Source organism: Condylura cristata, unplaced genomic scaffold (assembly GCF_000260355.1).
Source record: "Condylura cristata isolate star-nosed mole 26May11 unplaced genomic scaffold, ConCri1.0 scaffold00015, whole genome shotgun sequence".
In the NCBI taxonomy this organism is placed as follows: Eukaryota; Metazoa; Chordata; class Mammalia; order Eulipotyphla; family Talpidae; genus Condylura; species Condylura cristata.
In genome coordinates, this window is record NW_004567116.1 from 6,037,496 (window position 1) to 6,048,099 (window position 10,604).

Here is a 10,604-nt window from a genome sequence, read left to right on the forward strand (position 1 = left end):
AAAAATATTTATTAAAATAGTATTTTTTCAAGTGTGACCTTTATAAGAAGGAGTTCTAATTCATTCGTCCTGGGATGAGTGGGTAAAATGAGATGACAAGTATTAGATACAGAATATAAAACAGAACAACTCCATCATACAAATAAGTTCACAAGTAGCACTGTAGACGAAATGGGATTTTCCAGGGCCTCACAATTCACAGTGGCACCTTGGGCGATCTAAGAAACGAACTATATTTTCATGGTCTCCTTCTGAATTGAGATTAGAGGAGTCAGGTCACCACCCCCTGCCTGGAGAGGTCCAGTAAGCTTTTACTGGCCACCATTTACTGGCCAGCCTGGCCGCAACCGAGTCTCATACCTCAACCCATCTGCCTTTGAGTTGCCAGCTCCCCGGCCCAGGCAGCACGTCTTCCTGCTGACCTCTACTTGAGATCCATGAAGCGGATGTCCATAATAAGAAGAAAGTTCTTAGGCAGTGGGCGGGGGGCTGGTGAGAGGACGGTGAACACCTGGTGCTCCAGATCCACACTGGTCACCACAATGAAGCCGGCCACGCTGGTCTCAGACAGGTTCTCCTCCGTGCCCTCAGCAGTGCTAACACTCAGCAGGTGGTGCACCATATCTCGGCCAGGGGTGACAGGCACTAGTTTGAGCTGATTGTCCTCCTGAGACATGCCCAAAGGGAGGCATGAGTCTGGGATGGTGGGTGCCCCAACTTTGTAGATTTTCACATCTGAAAACTTGACATTGAAGGCATGGGGATAGAAACAACCCCGAAATCCATAGAAATACTCACGAATTCGCTCATCCCGACATTCCCTCCGGAAGTCCTTGGAGCGTTCCACCACCCCCCCTGACTTAGGGAGCAGCACAGTGCGTACAAAGTGAGGCAGGTCCCGTTTTAGTTCATTGTACAGACGTTCTTGATCCAGGACTACGACGACGTCCACCTCAAAAGCAGAAGCTGCGTGCACCAGGGCATGATAACCAGAGCCCTTGACCCAGCCACAGGTGTTAATGACACAGCCACTCACAGAGGCCCTTCGGTTCACCTCGCACCTCTGGTTGAACACGTCTGCTAAACGAGATGTGATCTGTAAAAGCAAGCATCAGGTTGAGGAAACAAAGATTCAAGAACTGATAAACCCAGAGGACAATCTTAATGGCTAGACTTTTGATCCCATATGTTGACTTACTTTTTTTCTTTTAAAGATTTATTTATTTGGGTGCTCCCTGGTGGTGCAAGGGGTTAAAGAACAGCACTATGAAGCTATCCCCAGCCACTGGGAGCTACCTACAGTTCCCAGCCAGGGAGCTGACCTACATGGCACAGACCTCTCCTGTCTTGCCCGCTGCTCCCCTCAGCAGTGTATTTCAGTAGATCTGCCTATTCTGCTCCCCATTCTGTCTCTGGTGAATCCTCTCACCCCCTGCACCTCTGACCTGCACCTCAGTTCTTGTATGAATAAATAAATCCTTTTTTAAAAAATGAAAATACAGCGAATACACATTTGAAGCTACCTTTTCTGAAATCATGTGGCAGTGACAGAAGCTGAGAGACCCAAGAGACAGCTGCAGACAGCTTTAACTACAAACTGCCCAACAGCTTTCAACCCTGAGAGCCACCCTTCCTTCATCCCGCCCCGGCTCTGACCTTGTTGTAAAGCTTGATGTTGGTGCCAGGAGTAGTGGAGCCAAAATGATACACCAAAGGGGCCTGGATTGAGAATCCCTCTTCAACATCTGCTGGCCGCTCAATGTAGAGGGCGCCCATGGTCCCGGGGATGGACACTGAGCCCTGACCCACATCCAGCTCGACGTAAGTGGGACGGCGGCCCAATCGCACTGCGTAGTTGAGCAACAGGCGGCACACAGTGGACTTGCCCACATCTGTGGGGCCCACTACCATCACCCGAGGCCCTCGCTCTTCTTCTTTCTCCGCCTGCCTCCTCATCTGCTCCAGGGCTGTATGAGTGTTGAGGTAAAGCAACATAGGCGTGTCCTTGGAGACATAAGCCACCTCAGTGCGGCCACTCAGCTGTACGGAACAGCCATGCCAAGTGAAAACAGCCACCTTGGCTCCAGCATCGAAAGTGAATTTCTTATTTCGGGTCAGTTCTGTGCCGAAGATTTCTGCCATGCCAGCCAGCAGCTCCAACTGAACTGACTGAGATGCCTCCACCTCGAAGCGAAGTTCTGTTTCTCGCTCCAGTTCAAATTTAGTTGTTGGCTTCTTGTCATCATTGGTCTCCTCGCCCATCTTTCCTCTGTAGCTGTCAGGCCTAGAACACAAATTAAGTCAGACCTACACACAAGTCAGGACTCCCTGTTTAAAACTCCCCACTTGCAGATTTTGTCTCCCCACTGCCTGGCTGCATCTAAGGAGGCATCTCTTTTCCCTAAACAACCTGTCCCTTTTAGATGCAAGAAAGAAAAAATAAACTGCCCCCCAGGTGTCCCCTTAATATTTCCCCTTATCTGATTATCACCTACCCAACTATATATTGTCTGCCCACCCCCACCAGAATGTAAACAAGGGGTGTGTGTGTTTATTGCTGCATCTCTAGTACCTAGAATAGGGCTTGACAACCCGGATAGACACCTCAATAAATACACCACGACCCTCCCTGTTGGCGCAGGAGTTAAAGTTTCATTACAATCAAGCTGCCAGCAGCCACTGCATCATAAGTCTGATCCCCAGCTAGGGAGCTGACCCACATTGGGCAAGAGACCTCTCCTTTCTCGCAGATCCGCCTGCTCTGCTCCCCACTCTGTCTCTGGTGAGTCCTCACCTCCCTGCCCACCAGCCCCGCCCGCACCTCTGGCCTGCATCCCTCCAGATCTTGTATGCATAAACAAAAATCAATTTTAAAAACAAATACACCAAGTGGCTAAACAACTCGGACATAAGAAGAAAATTCTATGTACAGGTCGCAGGCTTGAGCCCCCCCACCCTATCCCCTGGGATCCTCCGGACTCGGAAACGCCAGCCCGTTCCCAGTAAGAGCGCGCATCCGGGATGCCGTCGGCCCTGCAACCACTAACCCCTCCACACAAGTCCTGTAACCGCCTAGCCTCCTCCTCAGCTGTCAGCTACAGGTAACTTACACTTCCGCACACCGAGCGCCTTCTGGGGGTTAACAGGGACGTTAAGGGAAGGGGGAGATCACTTCCTAAACTAGAAAACGCCGCGGAAAAGTGAAGTTCTTTCCAAAGCAGGACCGCAGCTCTAGGTCCAGCCCCGACGTAGCCTCCCCGGACACCGAGGCCTGCGCAGGCCCCAGGGGGGTGACGGTTGCGCCCCTGAGCAGCTTACCTCACCTGCACCGCCACGAGCCGGGTCCGATGTATCCAGAAGCCTCCGGCTCCGGGGCCCCGCGCCGCGCCGGAAGCAGAGGCGCTCGCACATGCGCGGTGGAGCCGCCTCGGCCGCGCGCAACTCGACAATCACGGAGCTGTGTCCGGACGCCGCGCGCTCGCGCCGCCGCTGAGGCTTCTGGGAGTTGTAGTTAAGGATTGTTTTGGTCGTGACGCCATAGGTGGGCGGGGCGGCGGCCGTCATTGTTCGCGAAGTCTGCGGGAGGGGGTCGGAGGCGTGCGGGTGACGCCCCCGCGCGGGGCGGGGACCGGCTGAGGGAACTGCGGCCGAGGATGCTCCCGCCCATCTGAAACCCTGGAAGGGGAAAGGCGGTGGGAACTGGAGGACTCGCTGCCTCGATCCCACGATGATAGCCTGCGCCCCTGGACCACAAGCTGGGAAGTGGGGAAATTAGCAAAACCCTATTTGGGCGCTGGGGAAGCAGGGAGGAGACGATAGTGGAAGAGCCCACTCTTACCTGACTCTGCTTGGCACCAAGAGGGCATTAAGAAAAATTACTATTTTATAAAGCCCCAAGAGTTTCTTCCATTTAGTCTGTCTCTAGAAATTCTTCATTTCCATCAGCTTATCTCTTATTGAGTCGCGAGTTTGTTGGGGACTGTTTCCCTGCCTAAATCCCTGACAATTCTACAAGGTCAGTCATTTACCCTGCAGACAACAGGTCTATTATCATCTCCCCAGTCTGAGCTTTGGAATGTTGTATTCTTGCTCACTGTGTGACTTTGTTAAAATCATTGGTTTAAAGTCTCTGAGACTCAAGTTTCTTGTCTGTAAAGTTGGGATAATAACAGTACCCAACCCCTTAAAGTTGTTTGTAAGGTTGACTGGCACGATAAATGTAAAGTACTAAGCACAAGGCTTGTGACACAGAAGACATCTGATGGCAGCTTTTAAGTTTTTATTATAGTTGAAGGAGGGGGAGCTATAATAATGTCCACTTGTATGGTACTTTGCATTTTTCAAAGCCCTCTCAGGGATCTTCAGTTACAGCTACCCTATAAAGTTAGCTTTATTATCTCCAATTTCAGATGAGGGTGGAGATTAAGATAGGTAAAGGGACTTGCCCAAGCTAGCACTCAAACCCAGGATTTTGGAGTCTGAGTCCAGTTACTGTATACTGTAATGTTGTAATAGCAAACTCTTACTCAGTGTTCTATAGGCTTCACATGTATAAATTAACTTACTCCTACTTCTGTGATGTATAAACCATAATTGCCACCATCCCTACTTACAGGTAAATCCTTTTCTCTGTCTGTCTCAATTGGTTCATCCAGATTGTGAAACTAAGGATGACTTTTGGGTTATTTTTCCTCCCACTCCTTAGCATTCGCTTTTCCAGATAAGGCTATATCTATGCTTCCCTGTTTTCTTTGATTTGCTTTCCTTTTTCATTCATTCATCATGCATGCATTACTCCTCTTTTTTTTTTTTAAGGTTTATTTATGCATACAGAACTGGGGTACAGACCAGAGGTACATGGGGTGAGAGGATTCACCAGAGACAGCGTGGGGAGCAAAGCAGGCAAATCTTCTGAAAATATACTGCTGAAGGGAGCAGTGGGCAAGACAGGAGAGGTCTGCTGCACCATGTGGGTCAGCATCTTGGCTGGGGATCGCATTCATGCACAGTAACTCATGTTTACTAAATGCCTATCACCTGCCAGGCACTTTTCAGGTGTCTGCACAGTTATCTCATTTTACTTCGTGTAAAAATATTATTTGCTTCCTTTAGCAGAAGAGGAAAAGTGGGGCCCAGAGAGGATCAATCCCTGGCAGATGCTGCCTGGTCAGTCTGGGCGGAGCCAGGACCCCAGCTTAGCTCTCTCAGACGGTAGCCAGACACCTGCGCCTGCCTGAAGAAATCCACTCAGCGGCTGCTTGGTGAGCACCTCCTGGAGGACTGCTGTGCTCTAGGCATTGCAGTCCTGGGGTGCAGAGAGCAGCTTCCCAGAAGACCTGCCTCAGAAAGTTTACAGCCCAGTAGGAACCTTATGTAACGGTCTCTGTTCATGAAGCACAGTCATTGAGAGATAGATGGGAAGAGGCTCCGGAAAAGGGAGATGGCTCCCTGGGTCTAGGGCTCCTTCAGGGGAATATCAAGCTAGGCTTTTGAGGTTTCCAAATGCTCAGTGCTTGGGGCACTATTTGTCCTTGATGACCATTAGCATGCGTCAGTCTGGACTGGCCTCCCAGTTGAAACATAACATCTCGAAGGCATGGGCACACACCTGACTCTGCATCCTACTCCCGGGCTCATCAGCCTGGCCACCTCCTGGCCTCCAGTCCTGCCACCGTCCCTCCATCCCTGCGCAGCCCTCTCCTTCCCCAGGTTCTAGCTCCTTGGCCACATTGCCTTCCTCCTCAGCAACCAGCCTCTCGTTGGCACCCGACACCCACCCACACCCCCGTGCTCCCACCTCCCTGCATCACTCCTCCAACCCCCTCCCTTGAAGCCGGCCCCCTCCCTCCCTTCCTCCCGACCCGCCTCCTGTGTCTCCCAGCCCTGCTCTGACGTGGGAGGTGAGGGGGGTGGGGGGATGGATGACTCACTGTGTTATGATGCAGTTCCACAACACACAGCTACATTCACCCACAGACCGAGGTACAGACGAGAGACAACCTCTGGCCCCCCAGCAGCTGGCCAGCTTTGCAGCCCAGTCTTGAGCCCCTAACTCCCCTCCCCTGGCCCCATCCCCTTCCCAATTGAAGGAGCGGAGAGAAGAGCGAAGAGTGAGCAGAGAGATTGAGATTGAGAGAGAGAGAGATAGACGGAGATCTCTGGAGCAGACCTCAAGGTGAGGGGGCAGCCCTTCTCCAAATGAATTTTTTTCCCCTTTGCAAATTTCCTTCTCCTGCTGCGTGTGGCTTTTTCCCCCTTTGCAAAAGCATTATTCATCCGCCCTTTGTCCTCCCTTCCCCCTCCCTGCTGCCTCCGCTCCTCTCTCAGCTCCTCCATCCCTCTCCGAGCTCTGCCGGCTCCCGCACTTCATTCCCGGCAACTTTGGCTGCAGCGTCAGGCATCAATGTTTATTGTTTGGCGGCTGGTGCAGAGACCCCCAAAGCCCGCCCTGGAAGCGGCTGCGCGGCTAATTATTTGGACCATACCATACGCAGAACGCCAGCCCAGGGGAGGCCGAAGCTAGAGAGCAGATGAGAAAATCCGCTGCGAGCAGGTGTCCCCTCCCTTTCCCCCCTTGCCGAGAGGCGAGGGATTCGCACCTGGTTCCCAGAGCCGCCGCCTGGGCGCCCGTGCTGTCTGGGCTTGCTCAGCTCCCCTCAGCCCTCCCTCGCCCCCACCTCCCACGGTGCAGCCCCAGCTCACACCGGGGAGCATCTTCTCCCCTGCTCTCGCTCGCCTTTGTTTATCCCCCAGTCGTTTGCCCAACTCGCTTCTGCCTGCCATCAGATCAAGGATGGGGACGAAATGACCCCGACCCCCCATTCTGCGAGGGATTCTCCGCCTGGTGCAGCTTCTCCTTGCTTGGATGGGAAAGCAGGGGCGAGGGAGGGAGGCGTGACGGAGGCTGGGGAAGGAGCCTAGAGCAGGGCCTTGGGGGGCCCCCCTACTGAGGGCCCCTAGAAGTAAGGGTGCCAGGTAGCCCGGACTGAGGGGAACTTGCAGGCAAAGTTGGAAGACGACACGAGAAGTGGACAGTGAGGAGGACCCGTGTCCTGCCACCAATGTCACCCCGATCTCAGCCCAAGGTGTCTTTCCAGGACCCAGCCAGGATATGAGGACTGAAACTGAAGCTGGTCTCTTGCAGGGGGTGGGGTTTGTGGAAGAGCAGAACCACGGAGGACGGGACCAGCCCTGCCGCCCCGGTCACCAGGCCCCTGCTCCACTTGGTGGCCCGCGTTGCCCAATAGCTGACCAAGACTTGGTTAAACCACCCAGAGCAGGCCAGAAGGAAGGAGCAGGCAACAGCCCACCTGCTTATCAACCACCAGAGGATGCCACCCTCCTTATCATAGCCCCAGACCGCTCTCACTTTGGGGCTGGAATCTGGGCAGATACCTACAGCTTCAAGATTCCTAATCTGACCGACAGGAGCCCCGCAGTTATTTTATCTTCTGCTGCCAGCAGGGGCCCTGCCCTTGGGAGGTGGGAAGAGACCTTTGCTGCCTTGCGCCCTAAAGCACAGCTTTTGGCAATGAGGGTCCCCCTCATTAAGCTGCTCCCACACTCCAGCACCCAGGCAGTCCTGCCCAGCTGTGGAGTGCCGACCCCCCCACACTGCACCCCGCTTCTCACTGGCTCCAGTTGTCAGGTTTGCCTGAGGAAAGGGTGTTCTCTCCCGCAGGCCCTCACCAGGGGCTGAGACAAGTTAGTGTAGAGCAGCGGGTGCTGCTGTTGAGCGGGAGATGGATGGAGGTGCGGACTGGGCAGCACCTGCCAGAGGTCTCTGGTATCAAAGGAGACGCCCGGAAAGTTCTACATCCCGCAGAGGTTGGCGCAGGGGGTGTGCCTGCCCCCTCCCCTACAAATGTGCAAAGGACCAGTGCCAGGGCCAAGAAGCCAGGAAAAAGCAGCTCCCCAGGAAGTGCAACTTTACAAGGCCAGTGCATGTGGGATGCAGACAGGCGAAGGCCTGGAAAGCCAGAGAGCACCTGCAGATGACTTTGCTCCCATGGCAGCGTCTGTGCCAGCGGGATGCCCTCAGTGGAAAATGGCTGAGGCTGCTCCCGCCCCAGGAGGGCGAGACACCACCTCCCAGGCTATGGCACCGGCGGCCTGGCACCGCTGCCAGGCTTGCCAGAGCAGCCGGGTATCCAGGGGACAGGGAGCGCGCACTGGAGGCAGAGGAGGATTGGGCATGACGGGACGCAGGGGCGGGCGAGCTGAGCCCCATCCTCTCCAAGCCCTCAGGAAGTGGCTGCTCTCCTAATGCACCTTCCCCTCTCCCCAGGTGACTTCCATTTCTATCTGGTTCACGTCTGGGGGGGCCCTGGCCGGGCAGCCCCCCCACATTTCTCCTGCCCTAAAACACGGCTCTAGCCAACCTGCTCCGCTGCTTCACCTGCGACCGTCTCTGTGGGGGCTGCACGGCGCCAGCCCCTCCGGCCCACCAGGGCATCGTCCTCCAGCCCGTCATGCCCAGCTGTGACCCCGGCCCCGGCCCCGCCTGCCTCCCCACCAAGACATTCCGCAGCTACCTGCCCCGCTGCCACCGCACCTACAGCTGTGTCCACTGCCGGGCACACCTGGCCAAACACGATGAGCTTATCTCCAAGGTAGGCCAGGTGGGGGCCTGCCACGCCTTTCTTCTTCCTCCCACCAGGACGGCCCAACATCACCTGGTGGGGAGGCCAAAAGCCTGACCTCGTCCTCCTTTCCCTGCCCCCCCGGGGACTCAGGCAGTGGGCAGGGCGAGCCACTAGTCACTGTCTGTCCTGTGTCTCCACAGTCCTTCCAAGGGAGCCATGGCCGAGCCTACCTGTTTAACTCCGTGTGAGTCCGCCTCTCCCCCCACGCGTGTGTGCGTGCATGCAAATCACCTTCCTCGGTGGAAAAAAGGGGGTGAACCCGGGGAAGGTGGCCTCTCGCCTTCGGCTTGTGCCTCTCCTTTGGCAAAGGGGCCAGAGACCCAGCTCCCTGGCGGGAAGCGGGCAGAGCGAACATTGTCACCGTGGAGAAAGAAGGCTGAGCACTAGTCCTAGACAGGAGGGCTGCTGAGGGCAGGGGTGAACCCCTGGGCGGGTGCGCTCCCCAGATGGGCTGTCTGGGGGCCGGCCTCACAGAGCAACCCGACTCGGCCCTGCTTCCCCAAACAGGGTCAACGTGGGCTGTGGGCCGGCCGAACAGCGCCTTCTACTCACAGGGCTCCACTCTGTAGCTGACATTTTCTGCGAGAGCTGCAAAACTACGCTGGGCTGGAAATATGTAAGTACCTGGGACGAGCAGCTCCATACAGTGGGGTCTCCGTGACCACGGCAGGCCTTTGCGCGACCCTGAACGTCCAAGAGCGTCCCAGAGCCAAGAGCGAATAGCCGGGCTGGAAGTGGCCTGGGCGTGGGGGTGGGGCAGCGCAGATGGTACCTGGCCGGGAGGGACGCGGCCCTCCACTCACTGCTTCCCCTCCACCAGGAACAAGCCTTTGAGACGAGCCAGAAGTACAAGGAAGGGAAGTACATCATTGAAATGTCACACATGGTGAAGGACAACGGCTGGGACTGAGGGGTCAGGCAGGCTGCGCCCTCCCTCCGCATGCCCCACCCCCCCCACACCTGTGTCCTGGCCCTGCCAAGCTGCCCGTACCAGCATGAGTTCTGGCCCACCCCTGGGGGAACCCTGCTCCAATGACCCCTCCCCTGCCTCCACCTCATCACTCTCAGACCCCTTTGGCACAGGGGTCTGGGCTCCCCAGGGGTACCCAAGGCTCCGGAGTGGACACCAGTCAGGGAGGCAGAACTGGGGAAAAGGGATGGAGGTGGGTCCTTGCAGCCCCCAAGTCCTGGGAAACTGAGGCGAGAGCAGAGCCTGACTCAGACAGAGAGGCTGTGGGAGGAACCGGCCCCACCTCTCGCTGAGTGAAGGAGGACAAGCCTTGAGTCATGGGCCGGTAGATGGCAGGCCACATGTGGATCAGCAGATGAGAAGCAGCTTGGGTCGGAGCGAAATCTTGGCCTCCGAACCCGGGCAATGCCAGCCTCTGAGGGTGACGTTCCCCACGCCCCTCGGTAGGAGAAGGGACCCCGGGGGTGGAAGGAATAGGCTCAAATCCCAGGTCCTGGGAAAGAATAAAAGCATCACAGGGGTTTCCATTTCACTCCACTTGTTAGTTTGTCTTGGCACTGAAGAGGCACTTTCGAGGATCAACCTCTGCCACTGGGTGGGGTGGGGAGAGCTGCCCTGGGTCCAGCGGGCGGTCTCCCAGGCTCAGCCCCGCGCCCTGGGGCCCTGTCCCTGGGAGGAAGTGCGGAATCAGCACTACGGGGCCAGACTTCCTCGTGGCTGCCACCAGCGAACGAAACTTTTGTATGATACATAAAGTGTTTGGGTCTATTTTTAATAAAAAGGGGGAAAGCAACGGAGGTGCTTGCTGTCCTGACTTCCCTGGCTCTGCCCGCCCGGTGCCACCTGGCAGTGCCTCTCCTGCCACTACGGGGCAAGCACTGCTTTGTGTGGGGGAAGACCCCAGCCTGGGCTGTCGCCAGATGGTGTGGCCTGGCTGAGGTTTGCCTTAGCAAGTGGGACGGTTTCGAGGGGCATTCCAGTTGGGGCAT

General features: G+C 55.9%; 2 protein-coding genes across 3 annotated transcripts; one reads left to right on the top strand and one right to left on the bottom strand.

Moving 5' to 3' along the window:
- On the bottom strand, positions 1-3,376 carry CLP1 (cleavage and polyadenylation factor I subunit 1). Of its 2 annotated transcripts, none has more exons than XM_004682764.2 (3): positions 3,319-3,376; positions 1,657-2,284; positions 1-1,096 (listed from the first exon to the last, which is right to left on the bottom strand). In XM_004682764.2, exons 2-3 carry the CDS (start codon positions 2,260-2,262, stop codon positions 425-427), a joined length of 1,278 nt encoding a protein of 425 aa, XP_004682821.1. In that variant the 5' UTR covers positions 2,263-2,284; positions 3,319-3,376; the 3' UTR covers positions 1-424. The 2 variants fall into 2 exon arrangements, with proteins under 2 accessions (XP_004682821.1, XP_012580536.1); XM_012725082.1 differs by having other exon boundaries at positions 3,324-3,373.
- Positions 3,377-5,925: 2,549 nt separating this feature from the next.
- YPEL4 (yippee-like 4 (Drosophila)) lies at positions 5,926-10,404 on the top strand. Its single transcript, XM_004682766.2, has 5 exons — positions 5,926-6,175; positions 8,288-8,612; positions 8,786-8,829; positions 9,153-9,261; positions 9,466-10,404. Exons 2-5 carry the CDS (start codon positions 8,472-8,474, stop codon positions 9,553-9,555), a joined length of 384 nt encoding a protein of 127 aa, XP_004682823.1. The 5' UTR covers positions 5,926-6,175; positions 8,288-8,471; the 3' UTR covers positions 9,556-10,404.
- The last annotated feature ends 200 nt before the right edge of the window (positions 10,405-10,604 follow it).

What these genes read in the sequence shown, in the direction of transcription:
- CLP1 (XM_004682764.2), bottom strand. Translation starts at nt 2,262, where the DNA reads ATGGGCGAGGAGACCAATGATGACAAGAAGCCAACAACTAAATTTGAA. An exon ending in ACATCAAGCTTTACAACAAG is followed by an intron (nt 1,097 to 1,656) that starts GTCAGAGCCGGG and finishes TTGCTTTTACAG; the next exon opens with ATCACATCTCGTTTAGCAGA.
- YPEL4 (XM_004682766.2), top strand. Translation starts at nt 8,472, where the DNA reads ATGCCCAGCTGTGACCCCGGCCCCGGCCCCGCCTGCCTCCCCACCAAG. An exon ending in ACGATGAGCTTATCTCCAAG is followed by an intron (nt 8,613 to 8,785) that starts GTAGGCCAGGTG and finishes GTGTCTCCACAG; the next exon opens with TCCTTCCAAGGGAGCCATGG. An exon ending in GCCTACCTGTTTAACTCCGT is followed by an intron (nt 8,830 to 9,152) that starts GTGAGTCCGCCT and finishes TTCCCCAAACAG; the next exon opens with GGTCAACGTGGGCTGTGGGC.